The sequence below is a fragment of the Rattus rattus genome, chromosome 3 (assembly GCF_011064425.1).
Source record: "Rattus rattus isolate New Zealand chromosome 3, Rrattus_CSIRO_v1, whole genome shotgun sequence".
NCBI classification, from domain to species: Eukaryota; Metazoa; Chordata; class Mammalia; order Rodentia; family Muridae; genus Rattus; species Rattus rattus.
Genome location: NC_046156.1, coordinates 215,091,783 through 215,107,710, shown reverse-complemented (window position 1 = coordinate 215,107,710; position 15,928 = coordinate 215,091,783). Strand labels below are relative to the sequence as shown.

Genomic DNA, 15,928 nt, shown 5'->3' with positions numbered 1-15,928 from the left:
TTTATCAAGAACTTAGTAAGTATCAGAGATCAGGGTAGCCACTAAGGATGGAGCATTGAAATGGACAGGGAGGTAAGACGGCATCCAGTAAGTAAGAGACACATTTATCTTATATTAAAACCATAGCACATGCCTTTGAGGTCTTAGGATAAAAGTATACAAGGGACCAGAGTATATTAGGAAGCTATAGGGACACATTAGTTAGATGGAATAAGGAAAACAAGGCTTGTAAATGCTATCATTGGCTTCAAATACCGCATCAAAGTTAAATCTACAAGTGATGCTTTCTGTCTCCTCTCAGTCCCCCCTTGAGTAATACTTTGCTTAGTTGTCATTTAGTACAGTAGTGACATTGTCTGTCACATCATACACCAACATCTCTACAGAACTCATCCTCCTCAATTTAACGTGGCTGGAATGTGGGCATAAATGCATTTCACACACGTGTGAGCCACAAGGGGGATAAGTTGGGAGAGTGGCAGCCTTCCTCAGGCTCTGCTTCCTTATGCTTGTGCAGTGACTGCACACTTGAAGTACTGAGCACACATGTTCATCACTAGAAAACGTGACCGGATTTCTCAAGGCTCCGAGCAGGATGTGGAAAGGATCAGTAACTTATGCCCCAAACCAGTCATGATCCAGTGCAAGCCTTCTCGAGGCAGAAAATAAGCATGTCTAATGCTTGGGGGAACGCTCTTAGACACTATTTACTGACGCTTCTGACCAAGATCCTATCTGGACTGTGTCAGTCTTGAGGGATTAGACTAGGCTAAACTTGGGAAGAGTGAAAATATTTGGTTCCTTGGAGATTTGTGTCTTTGAATTTATTTCCTTATCTTTATGCACATCTGCATATATCTGTAATTATAAAGCATGTTTTGAATTGTTGCTGATGCAAATTTGTTCTAACTACTATTTGAAAGTGATTCAGCCCAAAGCTTTTTGTGTTACTTCCAAACTCTACCTCCTTCTACTCTTGGCATAGGGTGGAGACTCAAGTGTTGTGTTCTGAGGGCTGAAGTAGACAGTGTTGGCAATTAGAGAATCAAGTCATCCAACCTACCTAAAGATCACTACAGAAGCACCAGTGGCTTATATCAGAGTGTGTCTGTGGGCATGCACATTGTGAGGTACACCAGCACTGCAGAAGGCCAAGTGTCTGGATGGAAGGCCATTAGTGAATGATGTCTACGTTGATTCAGCATGGTGAAGCTTGGGGTATTTCCTAAATGTCTGCTTTTGCACAGGGTTATTTCACAGCTAGGGTAACTGTGACATCCAGTGACATCGTAGGCACTGCAAGACACCTGCCACAGGCTCAGGATCATCCTTGCAGTGTGGCTGCACTCACAGTGACTCGATTCCAGAGGAACGCAGCTTCCAGAGGAACTCAGCTCTAAGTGGCATAAACTTTTGCCAGTTTGAAAAAAAGGCAAATGCCTTCTTAACAGGATACAGTCACTGAAATATACTGTGAAGAGAGCATCTCCTATTATATAATATTTTTGATATTACAGAATGGAAAGATATATAAAAATACTTCAATTGTTCTAGATGATCCATGTTGTCCTCATGTCAGATTGTCTCTAGCATAGTTGGGCTTTCCTGAATTTTATTTATTTGTTTGTAAATTTTTAAATTTGTTTATTTATTTTTATATAACATTCTAAAAAGATTTTATTTATGTGTATGTATGTGCATATGTGGATGTATGTCTACAGCAGCTTTGACCCCCCTAGGTTGGAGTTACTGAGTCCCAGGATCTGAACTATGGTCCTCTGCAAAAGCAACAGATACCCTTAACCATTGAGCCATCTTCCCAGCCTCAGTGGAGGACTTTTGGGGTCAGGGTCTAATGCAGTGCAGGTTGACCTCAAACCTGTGACATAGCCAATGATGGACATGGATTCCTCGTCCTCCTGCCTCTACCTCCAAACTATTAAAGGCATTAAAGTATTAAAGGGATTAAAGGCATTGGTCCTTACATATGACTTTAAATTTTATCTAATATACATAGGCAGGCATAGTTTTGGATCCATGCCTAGGTCAAGAGCTCCCTTTCTCAAGCCCTTACTCTCACCTCTCCCAACCATACACAGTATTGGATCAGCAGCTCCATGTTCCACATGACTCTGTTCAGCTGGTCACACTGGTTTGGTCAGGGATAGAAGTGTGGTCCAGTGTGGACCAGTCTCTTCCACTGACTCACCTCATTGTGTGTGTGTGTGTGTGTGTGTGTGTCTTATTCTTTTTTTATTTTTTTTTTTTATTATTAATTTGAGTATTTCTTATATACATTTGAGTGTTATTCCTTTCCCAGTTTCGGGTAAACATCCCCTCCCCCTCCCTTCCTTATGGGTGTTCCTCAACCCTCCCCCCATTGCTGCCCTCCCCCAACAGTCTAGTTCACTGGGGGTTCAGTCTTGGCAGGACCCAGGGCTTCCCCTTCCACTGGTGCTCTTACTAGGATATTCATTGCTACCTATGAGGTCAGAGTCCAGGGTCAGTCCATGTATAGTCTTTAGGTAGTGGCTTAGTCCCTGGAAGCTCTGGTTGCTTGGCATTGTTGTACATATGGGGTCTCGAGCCCCTTCAAGCTCTTCCAGTTCTTTCTCTGATTCCTTCAACAGGGGTCCTGTTCTCAGTTCAGTGGTTTCCTGCTGGCATACGCTCTGTATTTGCTGTATTCTGGCTGTGTCTCTCAGGGCGATCTGCATTCACATTTTGATCATCCGTCTTGAGTTTCATTTGTTCTAGGCATCTAGGGTAATTCAAGCATTTGGGCTAATAGCCACTTATCAATGAGTACATACCATGTATGTCTTTCTGTGATTAGGTTAGCTCACTCAGGATGATATTTTCCAGTTCAACCATTTGCCTCTAATTTCATAAAGTCATTGTTTTTTTGATAGCTGAGTAATATTCCATTGTGTAGATGTACCACATTTTCTGTATCCATTCCTCTGTTGAAGGGCATCTGGGTTCTTTCCAGCTTCTGGCTATTATAAATAAGGCTACGATGAACATAGTGGAGCACGTGTCTTTTTTATATGTTGGGGCATCTTTTGGGTATATGCCCAGGAGAGGTATAGCTGGATCCTCAGGCAGTTCAATGTCCAATTTTCTGAGGAACCTCCAGACTGATTTCCAGAATGGTTGTACCAGTCTGCAATCCCACCAACAATGGAGGAGTGTTCCCCTTTCTCCACATCCTCGCCAGCATTTGCTGTCACCTGAGTTTTTGATCTTAGCCATTCTCACTGGTGTGAGGTGAAATCTCAGGGTTGTTTTGATTTGCATTTCCCTTATGACTAACGATGTTGAACATTTCTTTAGGTGTTTCTCGGCCATTTGGCATTCCTCAGCTGTGAATTCTTTGTTTAGCTCTGAACCCCATTTTTTAATAGGGTTATTTGTCTCCCTGCTGTCTAACTTCTTGAGTTCTTTGTATATTTTGGATATAAGCCCTCTATCTTTTGTAGGATTGGTAAAGATCTTTTCCCAATCTGTTGGTTGCCGTTTTGTCCTAACCACAGTGTCCTTTGCCTTACAGAAGCTTTGCAGTTTTATGAGATCCCATTTGTCGATTCTTGATCTTAGAGCATAAGCCATTGGTGTCTTGTTCAGGAAATTTTTTCCAGTGCCCATGTGTTCCAAATGCTTCCCTAGTTTTTCTTCTATTAGTTTGAGTGTATCTGGTTTGATGTGGAGGTCCTTTATCCACTTGGACTTAAGCTTTGTACAGGGTGATAAGCATGGATCGATCTGCATTCTTCTACATGTTGACCTCCAGTTGAACCAGCACCATTTGCTGAAAAAATGCTATCTTTTTCCATTGGATGGTTTGGCTCCTTTGTCAAAAATCAAGTGCCCATAGGTGTGTGGGTTCATTTCTGGGTCTTCAATTCTGTTCCATTGGTCATCTGTCTGTCTCTGTACCAATATCATGCAGTTTTTATCACTATTGCTCTGTAATACTCCTTGAGTTCTGGGATAGTGATTCCCCCTGAAGTCCTTTTATTGTTGAGGATAGTTTTAGCTATCCTGGGTTTTTTGTTATTCCAGATGAATTTGCAAATTGTTCTGTCTAACTCTTTGAAGAATTGGATTGGTATTTTGATGGGGATTGCATTGAATCTGTAGATCGCTTTTGGCAGAATGGCCATTTTTACTATATTAATCCTGCCAATCCATGAGCATGGGAGATCTTTCCATCTTCTGAGATCTTCTTCAATTTCTTTCTTCAGAGTCTTGAAGTTCTTATTGTACAGATCTTTCCCTTGCTTGGTTAAAGTCACACCGAGGTACTTTATATTATTTGGATCTATTATGAAGGGTTTCGTTTCCCTAATTTCTTTCTCGGCTTGTTTCTCTTTTGTGTAGAGGAAGGCTACTGATTTATTTGAGTTAATTTTATACCCAGCCACTTTGCTGAAGTTGTTTATCAGCTTTAGTAGTTCTCTAGTGGAACTTTTGGGATCACTTAAATATACTATCATATCATCTGCAAATAGTGATATTTTGACTTCTTCTTTTCGATCTGTATCCCCTTGACCTCCTTTTGTTGTCTGATTGCTCTGGCTAGAACTTCAAGAACTATATTGAATAAGTAGGGAGAGAGTGGGCAGCCTTGTCTAGTCCCTGATTTTAGTGGGATTGCTTCAAGTTTCTCTCCATTTAGTTTAATGTTAGCCACTGGTTTGCTGTATATGGCTTTTACTATGTTTAGGTATGGGCCTTGGATTCCTATTCTTTCCAGGACTTTTTTTTTATCATGAAGGGTGTTGAATTTTGTCAAATGCTTTCTCAGCATCTAATGAAATGATCATGTGGTTTTGTTCTTTCAGTTTGTTTATATAATGGATCCGTTGATGGTTTCCAGTATATTAAACCATCCCTGCATGCCTGGGATGAACCTACTTGATCATGGTGGATGATTGTTTTGATGTGCTCTTGGATTAGGTTTGCCAGATTTTTATTGAGTATTTTTGCGTCGATATTCACAAGGGAAATTGGTCTGAAGTTCTCTTTCTTTGTTGGGTCTTTGTGTGGTTTAGGTATAAGAGTAATTGTGGCTTCATAGAAGGAATTCGGTAGTGCTCCATCTGTTTCAATTTTGTGGAATAGTTTGGATAATATTGGTACGAGGTCTTCTATGAAGGTCTGATAGAATTCTGCACTAAACCCGTCTGGACCTGGGCTCTTTTTGGTTGGGAGACCTTTAATGACTTCTTCTATTTCCTTAGGAGTTATGGGGTTGTTTAACTGGTTTATCTGTTCCTGATTTAACTTCGGTACCTGGTATCTGTCTAGGAAATTGTCCATTTCCTGCAGATTTTCAAGTTTTGTTGAATATAGGCTTTTATAGTAAGATCTGATGATTTTTTGAATTTCCTCTGAATCTGTAGTTATGTCTCCCTTTTCATTTCTGATTTTGTTAATTTGGACACACTCTCTGTGTCCTCTCGTTAATCTGGCTAGGGGTTTATCTATCTTGTTGATTTTCTCAAAGAACCAACTTTTGGTTCTGTTGATTCTTTCTATGGTCCTTTTGTTTCTACTTGGTTGATTTGGCTCTGAGTTTGATTATTTCCTGCCTTCTACTCCTCCTGGGTGTATTTGCTTCTTTTTTGTTCTAGAGCTTTTAGGGTGTGCTGTCAAGCTGCTGACATATGCTCTTTCCTGTTTCTTTCTGCAGGCACTCAGCGCTATGAGTTTTCCTCTTAGCACAGCTTTCATTGTGTCCCATAAGTTTGGGTATGTTGTACCTTCATTTTCATTAAATTCTAAAAAGTTTTTAATTTCTTTCTTTATTTCTTCCTTGACCAGGTTATCATTGAGTAGAGCATTGTTCAATTTCCACGTATATGTGGGCATTCTTCCCTTATTGTTATTGAAGACCAGTTTTAGGCCGTGGTGGTCTGATAGCACGCATGGGATTATTTCTATCTTTCTGTACCTGTTGAGGCCCATTTTTTGACCAATTATATGGTCAGTTTTGGAGTACATACCATGAGGAGCTGAGAAGAAGGTATATCCTTTTGCTTTAGGATAGAATGTTCTATAAATATCTGTTAAGTCCATTTGGCTCATGACTTCTCTTAGTCTGTCTACGTCTCTGTTTAATTTCTGTTTCCATGATCTGTCCATTGATGAGAGTGGGGTGTTGAAATCTCCTACTATTATTGTGTGAGGTGTAATGTGTGTTTTGAGCTTTAGTAAGGTTTCTTTTACGTATGTAGGTGCCCTTGTATTTGGGGCATAGATATTTAGGATTGAGAGTTCATCTTGGTGGATTTTTCCTTTAATGAATATGAAGTGTCCTTCCTTATCTTTTTTGATGACTTTTAGTTGAATATTGATTTTATCTGATATTAGAATGGCTTCTCCAGCTTGCTTCTTCTGACCATTTGCTTGGAAAGTTGTTTTCCAGCCTTTCATTCTGAGGTAGTGTCTGTCTTTGTCTCTGAGGTGTGTTTCCTGTAGGCAGCAGAATGCAGGGTCCTCGTTGCGTATCCAGTTTGTTAATCTATGTCTTTTTATTGGGGAGTTGAGGCCATTGATGTTGAGAGATATTAAGGAATAGTGATTATTGCTTCCGGTTGTATTCATATTTGGATGTGAGGTTATGTTTGTGTGCTTTTCTTCTCTTTGTTTTGTTGCCAAGATGATTAGTTTCTTGCTTCTCCTAGGGTATAGCTTGCCTCCTTATGTTGGGCTTTACCATTTATTATCCTTTGTAGTGCTGGATTTGTAGAAAGATATTGTGTAAATTTGGTTTTGTCATGGAATATCTTGGTTTCTCCATCTATGTTGATTGAGAGTTTTGCAGGATACAGTAACCTGGGCTGGCATTTGTGTTCTCTTAGGGTCTGAATGACATCAGTCCAGGATCTTCTGGCCTTCATAGTTTCTGGCGAAAAGTCTGGTGTGATTCTGATAGGTCTGCCTTTATATGTTACTTGACCTTTTTCCCTTACTGCTTTTAATATTCTTTCTTTATTTTGTGCGTTTGGTGTTTTGACTATTATGTGTGAGGAGGTGTTTCTTTTCTGGTCCAATCTATTTGGAGTTCTGTAGGCTTCTTGTATGCCTATGGGTATCTCTTTTTAGGTTAGGGAAGTTTTCTTCTATGATTTTTGTTGAAGATATTTACTGGTCCTTTGAGCTGGGAGTCTTCCTCTCTTCTATACCTATTATCCTTAGGTTTGATCTTCTCATTGAGTCCTGGATTTCCTGTATGTTTTGGACCAGTACCTTTTTCCGCTTTACATTATCTTTGACAGTTGAGTCAATGATTTCTATGGAATCTTCTGCTCCTGAGATTCTCTCTTCCATCTCTTATATTCTGTTGGTGAAGCTTGTATCTACAGCTCCTTGTCTCTTCTTTTGGTTTTCTATATCCAGGGTTGTTTCCATGTGTTCTTTCTTGATTGCTTCTATTTCCATTTTTAATTCCTTCAACTGTTTGATTGTGTTTTCTGGAATTCTTTCAGGGATTTTGTGACTCCTCTCTATGGGCTTCTACTTGTTTATTTATGTTTTCCTGGAATTCTTTTAGGATTTTTTGACTCCTCTCTATGGGCTTCTGCTTGTTTATTTATATTTTCCTGGAATTCTTTTAGGAATTTTTGCGATTCCTCTCTGTAGGCTTCTACTTGTTTATTTATGTTTTCCTGTGTTTCTCTAAGGGAGTTCTTCATGTCTTTCTTGAAGTCCTCCAACATCATGATCAAATATGATTTTGAAACTAGATCTTGCTTTTCTGGTGTGTTTGGATATTCCGTGTTTGTTTTGGTGGGAGAATTGGGCTCCGATGATGCCATGTAGTCTTGGTTTCTGTTGCTTGGGTTCCTGCGCTTGCCTCTCGCCATCAGATTATCTCTAGTGTTACTTTGTTCTGCTATTTCTGACAGTGGCTAGACTGTCTTATAAGCCTGTGTTTCAGGAGTGCTGTAGACCTGTTTTCTGTTTTCTTTTTCAGCCAGTTATGGGGACAGAGTGTTCTGCTTTGGCGTGTGGTTTTTCTCTACAGGTCTTCAGCTGTTCCTGTGAGCCTGTGACCTGAGTTCTCCAGGCAAGTCGTTTGTAGCAGAAAAGTTTGTCTTACCTGTGGGCCCCAGGCTCAAGTTTGCTCTCGGGGTGTTGTCTATGAGCTCTCTGCGGCCTCAGCAACCAGGAAGATCTGCGCCGCCCTTCCCGGGAGGTTCCGTGCACCCGGGTTCCAGAGAGCTTTTGTTTTCCTCTGGGGTCAGAACTGTGTGCAGCGTGCAGTCTCTTCTGGTTTCCCAGGCGTGTCCGCCTCTCTGAAGGTTTAGCTCTCCTCCCACGGGATTTGGGTGCAGAGAACTGTTTATCCAGTCGGTCCCTTCAGGTGCGGTGTCTCAGGCCAGTGGATCTGCTGCTCCTGGGCCCTCCTCTCGGGTACCCAGAGGCGTGCACAGTTTCCTCCTGGGCCCAGGGATGTGGGCAGGGGGTGGGCAGCGTTGGTGGTCTCCTCCGCTCTGCTGCCTCAGGAGTGCCCACCTGACCAGGCGGCGAGAACTCCCCTCCAGGGGGCCTGAGAGCAGAGAGCTGCTGAAGGCAGGGATCCTCCGCTGGTCCGGGTGTGTCTTATTCTTGAAGCTAAAAGACGGTGATAGAGTGGGAACTTAACTGTCTTCCTATTTTTACCATTACAGCTCCTCTTTTGCAATGTAATGTAAGCGAATTGAAGGCATACAGCACATGCCTCTAATCCCAGGGGCAGGGGCAGAATAGTCACAAATTGAAGGTTACCCCCAGCTATGTAGTCAGCTTTAGGCTAGCTTTAGCCAACTAGGACCTTGTATTAAATAAACAAATAAAGCAACTGATTATATTTAAGATTTATTTCCACAGAAGTTTATAAATACCGATATCAGTACCCTATGCATAGACCTTCTTTTCTTATCTTTCCACAGCCCACACACTTACATGTGAGTATAGACCCATGCTTCTAGCAGAAGTATATGTAGATATGTTTATCCTCTGCCCTTTTTAAACGCTAACATTTAATAAAGAATGAAAGATAGTACTGGCATATAAATGGCTAAAGTCTAACTACAAGCTGTTGCAGATTAATTTTGTACCTTGAAAAAAAGAACTAAATTTTATAGTATCTGGTAAAATGCCTTGCTTGTAATCCTTAGATGCACATATTTTTGACTACCATTTTCACAGGCTCTAATAACGCATACACATGTGCATATACTTTAAAACCTTGTTCCAAAAAGAGGTAAGAGACTTGATGATTTTATTTAATCAAACTCCTCTTAAGAGAAACATGAGTTACCTAGGAAAACTTAAAAGTTATTAAATACAAAACATGATTTTAACAACTATTTATTGAATAATAAATGTAGGCCTCATGAGTTACTGTATGTTGTTCTAATGGAATTCAGACAGTTCTTGTTCTGCATTTTAGTGCTTTCTGTCTCTGTCTTCCTCCCCTCTCCCTCCTCCTCTCTCTCTCTCCTCCCCTCTCCCTCCTTCTCTCTCTCTCTCCTTCTCTCTCCCTCTCCCTCCCCCTCCCCCCTCTTTCCTTTCTCTTTCTGTTCCTGTCCTCCCCTCCTCACAGGAAGGAAGGAAACAGGAAACATAAAAATGGACATTTCCATAATTAGTAACTGGGGCTGGAAATTTTTAAATTGATTCCATTTAAATCATTAAAAATAACTTAAAATATCTAAATAAAGTTATTTAGATAAAATATCTATAAGAATAAAGAGTGTTTCTATAAGCACACTGGCTATATTACTACACAGACATACTTTCCGAGTATCTACACAAGAAAATCAAACACCTATCTTATTGTTTTAGTTATCATAGGTCAGAATTATAGCTTTATATAGTCTATAAACACAAACTTATTAGTTTATTATTACACCTACAAATTACTTAGTATGTTAGTAAGATATAAAGGAGAAATGCCACTTATTTATGGCTAAATAGGCTATTTGAATTCCACAAACTTCATCTGAACAAAGACTATATCCAGGTTCTTGTATAATTTTTGATTATTAATTGTTTCACTGGAATTGTTGAGCAGATCATAGCATTGAATTTAATCTACATCACACATGCTACTAATTCTATCACTATATGCTCTTAATCACTCATTTCAAATGGAAATCTAGGAAATTTCCCAATTTCCTTGCTCCCTCTCCATCCTCTTTCTTATTATTTATTGTTTTAAAAGAACTGCACTGCTTTCTGAGGCTTGATAATTCAGTATTTCCTGGGAATGTCGTTTTTATCTCTGTAGTTATCAGTCTCCAATACTTTTGAAGTCTTGTCAAATTAAATCAATGACAAAGGAAAACCAGGGCTAATTTTAGCATTTCCCTTCCTGTTGCTATGTTCCTGCATGCTTTACCAAGAGTCTGTCTGTTTCTTCATAGTCAGGCTGTATGGAGAAACTAGGCACACAATATGAATGCTCAAGTAGAAGCTTAAGTGATTTTTAGCCTATTCTAACAATTTAAGAATACATTCTTCAAAGAAACTTTACCTTCACACTAAAACAATGAGTTTTGAATTAAGCTGCACTGTTAGAAATGAGAGAATCTGATTTCAGAGTCAATGCAAGACTCTCATGTCTTTTGTGGGCAAAGTAGATTGTTCTACCATGGTTTAACATGGTGACTCGAATGACCATAAAACCCAGCCAAATGAATATACAAGCCAAGTTAGATTTCCAGTTCCTCTACTGTATGTGGATATTGCAAACAAACACAGTTTACATTACAGTTCTTCGATTAATCCATAATCTAATCTGATAATGCATTTAGAATGATTAACAAAAAATTCATTCTATGGATACTCTCCAAGCAAATAAATATAGTTTATACCCAAAAAATACACTACCATTAACCAGAATTAGAGACTACAAAATAAATTGCAGAACCCACTATACTATAGCACAGAAAAGAGTTGGCCATTGTGAAAATAAAGATTTCTAAACATAAATATATACATACATTCACATGCAGAAGTATATACAATCACAAGGATACACATGTGTGCTTATTTATGGATTCATAAATATTTGTGTACTCATGGGGTGTTTGTGGAGAATACACAGGAAACCATTAGCAGTGTTTCCCTTTGAGCATGGCAGGATAAAGCAAAAGGAAAATGGAAAATAAGCAAAACAGCAAGAAAGATGGACTTCTGATTTGACATCGCCTGAGTGTTTTTGTTATATAATATTAGAATATGCTATCTCCAGTACAAAAGAAACTTGAAACAACTAGTCAGCAGCATAGAGGAAAGACATTCCATCAGTCTACGTTCTCACGTTAATCTAACTTGTAGTAAACATGACCCTGGCATCTTAAGGAAGTAAGAAAGGATATCAGTGTTCACACAGAGTGATCTCATTCGAAGAACAAACAGAAGCGAAGGTCAATTATCCTTAGCCAAGCAGGAAATTTGTGAGTTGTTTGTTTCATACCAAATAAGAACTCTGCTGTTTCCACACTCCCACCATGAGCTTGGTGTCTGTGCGGGGCAGGCATGCACTCTAAGAGGTCACAGACTATCCTCCCGAGGCTTGGTGGTCATTGGATGCCTCTTGTAAAATCATCCTTTCCACCCATCAAGCACATCCCCCTCTTCATACAAAGATAAGAATCATATTGGAAAAGTAGAATATTCAGCACAGTTCAAAATCTCTGCTATTTGAGCCACTCGTGCTAGCCTCAGCGGCACTATATGTACCATGTATTTATACACTCTGGGACAGACACAGGGCCAGCTTCCTGCATGGATTAGTTTCATATTTTCACAGTTTTCAAAGGTGGTATAATGGTAACCTGATCCACAAGGTAGGCAAGAAGTTATATAACTTGTTTATAAGTGAGAGGTTTCTGCCGACAGTGTAACTGTACTCTCACTTCACCATATCAGTATTCAAGCTGGTGACGGAAAAGTAAACTGAAGCCATTAAATAAGTTTATCCTAACACTGAGAATGTGATGCAAAAAACAAACCAAAACAAAACAAAAATAAAAAAACAAAAAACCAAAGAACAATCATTTGTTATCTCTGAATGTTTGTTTTAAAACATTTTTATTCTCTTTATTATGTGTGCATTAATCTACAGATGTATGAAGATGCACATGTGCCACAGTACATATGTGGAAGTCAGGGAAAAACTAACTGGCCAGTTCTCCCCTTCCGGCATCTGGTTCTGGCAATCAAGCTAAGTTTGTCTGTACTGACAGCAAGCATTTTGCCCATTCAGCGATCTTGCCAGCCCACACTGACAATTCTGTCACTCTTCACCCAATGATTAAAATTGATCAACATTACTCATACATAGTATCCAATTCCCTCCTGGACTGCTAAAAAATATGAAATAGAATCAACAGTGTTGACATTCTTTCACGGTTTATTAAATTTTCATTTCTTTTATTTTGTGTGTGTTGGTGTTTTGACTGTAAGTATGTCCGTGTACCGTGTATGTGCTTTTTCAAGGTTTTAATCAAATTCAACTCATAGGCTTGGACTAATACTAGTCTATTTTCCCACACAGCACTTTTAAAGATAGATTTAGGTTTTTAAAAAATCATTTTAGCACGTGGCATTTTATAAATGAAAAGTGTAGTTTGGTAAAATGACAACCTCTGGCCGCAAAATAACTTATTAGATGTAACCTACCTAAAATTCAGGCATTATTGGATTTTCCCCTTGTGGTCACACCACAAACCATGAAGGATGTGTGGTACACCATCTGAAACGTGTTACATTTCCCTGCCACTTGCGACCATTTTCCTAAATCATGAACCACACAGAAATATAATTAGCCTACTAAATAAGCATCAGGCACAATTAGATTTTCTTGCTGACCAGAAAAGCAGATATGGAATAAACTGATCTTCATTAACTTTGGTTAGTACCCACCAAAGAGGGAGTCCACTGGAAATACATGTGAAAGACATTTCTGTTGGAATGTACCTCGGTGATTGGATCACTATGCTTCTGGAAATCGTCTCTTCAACTCCAAAAGTATTATTGGCTGTGAATACTCTTAACTTGAAGGAAGTTTCATTTCCTACCATTTGATCCATTTGCTCTGGTTCTGCCAAATGCAGACACCTGATCCGGGCTTTCTCTCCTGCAGCATGTCTCCTGGCGTTGTACCCAGAAGCATCTCCCTAAACCTGTTCCAAGCTACTACCTTCTGATTGCTCCCATACTCAGACAAGAACTGTGAATGGGGTTCCTGTGTGAGTAAATGATGGCACATGATAGACTACAATGGACCCGCATCTGCCTTCATGGTGTTCCATGTAACCTAGGTCTGTGTGGTATTCTGCTCACACTTTACATTACCACCGAGTTTATCTTACAGTAAAATTCTCAGCCATTTATATTATGTTTGTATTATATTTTATCACTGCTACAGTTGACTTAGTATGTAATCTGCGATTACAGATTTTCTGCGTTGGTTCCACCTTGAGCCTTAACGCAAGCAGCTGCTGTAACTATCTTGTAATCTCCGTATATCTTCAAATCTGATAAGCGGTTTCCTGTGTTTTCATCTAAGTCATTAATCAGAAAGTCAGAATATGTCAGGGACAGGGACAAAGACCTTCAGCACACCCTGCAGAATCAGTCCCGGCAGATAGATAATAACCTACATAGTCTTGTACTTCAGCTTAGAGCAACTCCTAACGCAATCTCACAATCAGAAAAAGTGCAACAAACTTATCCTAATTTCAGGAGATGTTTCGGTTTATGTCTATGGCTTAGACTTATCTTTAAACCCACTGACATAGATATTAAAGAAAATGACATGTTTTCCATGATCGGAGGTACGGAAAGTTCTACAAAGCACTAATTTGAGGAGTTAGAAATTATCATCCCCTGTGCAGATTCAGAACCATGCCCTGGAGAGAGGTCAACATTTATTGAGGTGGGCAGCAAGTGGCAAGGCCAGAGCCCTACTTCATGACTCTCCACACCACTGATGCTTCTGCTGTTGTTAATGACTGGAAAGACTTTGCCTCTTCTTCAACTGCTCCTCAGGTCAGAACAGGAGCCTCTGTCCATCGGATAGTAATGGTGGATGTGTAGGAAAGAGCCTTCCACCTCCTGCATGCCTCACAATCAACCTCTGTGTGCTAAAGTTCTGAACTAACAAAAGACAAAGGACCGATGCTCTTTACTTTGTTTCTACTGACAGTCCTGTGCTCTTTAGCAGGAGCAGTCTCCCCTCCTGGTACAACTAACACTAGTAACTGGCTTCCCCCACTCTTTCCTATCGCCAATTAACCACAAATTATGATGGTTTGTATGTGCACTATTAAAAGGTGTGTCCCTGTTAGAGAAAGTGTGTCACTGTGGGTGTGGGCTATAAGACTGTCATCCTAGCTGCCTGGCAGTCAGTCTTCTGCTAGCAGCCTCCAGATGAAGATGTAGAGCTCTCAGCTCCTCCTGCACCATGCCTGCCTGGAAGCTGCCATGTTCCTCCCGCCTTGATGATAATGGACTGAGCCTCTGAACCTGCATGCCCTAATTAAATGTTGTTCTTGTGAGACTTACCATGGTCATAGTGTCTGTTTACAGCAGTAAAACCCTGACTGAGAAGGACCTCCTCCCCCAGCATCACCGGAGGGAGGCAGCGGTGGGCGGGGAATAAGCTACCAACCTGAATAAGCATCCAACTAAACTGGCAAAGGTATAGGTAATGCGCCACAGCAGCCAAGGCGGAACAGCTCTCCTCACTGAGCTGGGGACTTGCATATGCAGATGCCAGGAACAAAACCTGGAAGAAACAGGTAGTTCTACTGTAAGTCACGCTAAGATTAATGAGGACCATCCAGAAGATAAGCCACCTTTGTCTGAACGTGTAATCGAGTGAGTCAAAGGCAAAGTTGCCTGATTCACCTCGGGCAACCTCGAGGGGTAACGTGTGAACTGGAGTGTTTCTAAGAACCAAAAGAGGACAACACACCATGTTTCACGTTGTTCTAAGTCTCTCAGGAGCAAAGTCTCAGAGTAAACTATATTCTTGTCACTGCTAGATCAAACTGAAGTGCTGAAGTCCACTGTTCCAGGTAGGCAAGAAAGAGAAGACAGCATGGAAATACCATTCCTGGGTGATGAGACAGGGAGATCAAGAAGAATCTTTGACTTCTTTTCTTACCTGAAACCTCTTGCCAGGTAACAACAAATGGAACAAACAAGTTTCAAGTATGTTTAAGTTTTCAAGTTTTAAAATTACCTAAATGGTGGGGTTTTATTATCACGTTCAAGCCTCTCACCTTTGCATCAAAGATGACTTTTTATTTCCATATTATTTAAATTGCATGTGTATTTCTCTCTTTCCTAAAGCAACTGGATCGTAACTCTTTTTATACAAAGAATCCTCATAAACATCTACCATACTGTGAAGTCGTCATCATGACAACCACCACCACATCATTTTACACAATAGAAAATAATCTGCATAAGGACAGAAATTCCAATTCTTTAATTCTTGATGTATTTCAAACATGAAATATTTGGCACCCAGTAGAACTAGATAAACACTTGTTGAATAAATGATCAAATCAAGAAAAATACCATTTTGTATTCTTCCAATATAAAACTACTGTGGGGCAGTGCCACCAGACAGAAGAATTGTTCAGGCTGTAGTTAAGTTCAGAACCCCAAACATCTCATAACGAGAATGGCAGGAGTTTGAATTAGCTCCTGACTAGGCTCCTGTCCTTGAGCACGTAACCGTGACATCCCATTAAGAGAACCATGACAAATGGTCATATAGCATAGAAAACTAGAATTCTCCATGCTAATGAGGTATCTAAATAGGCCCCGAGTTTAGCCAATCAGCTTCCCTTCCTGGGCATCCTTCCTATAAAAGATATTTAATCTCTAGTCTACCCTTCGGAAAAGATAT

General features: G+C 40.0%; 1 protein-coding gene across 1 annotated transcript in view; it reads right to left on the bottom strand.

The window, feature by feature from the left end:
* The window catches only part of LOC116897335 (adhesion G-protein coupled receptor V1-like), a 205,939-nt gene extending 191,147 nt beyond the window's left edge, over positions 1-14,792 (bottom strand). The window contains exon 1 of the mRNA XM_032899091.1: positions 14,678-14,792. Coding sequence (XP_032754982.1) covers positions 14,678-14,689 — 12 coding nt within the window. The 5' untranslated portion in view covers positions 14,690-14,792. The remainder of the gene's footprint in view (positions 1-14,677) is intronic.
* Positions 14,793-15,928: the final 1,136 nt, after the last annotated feature.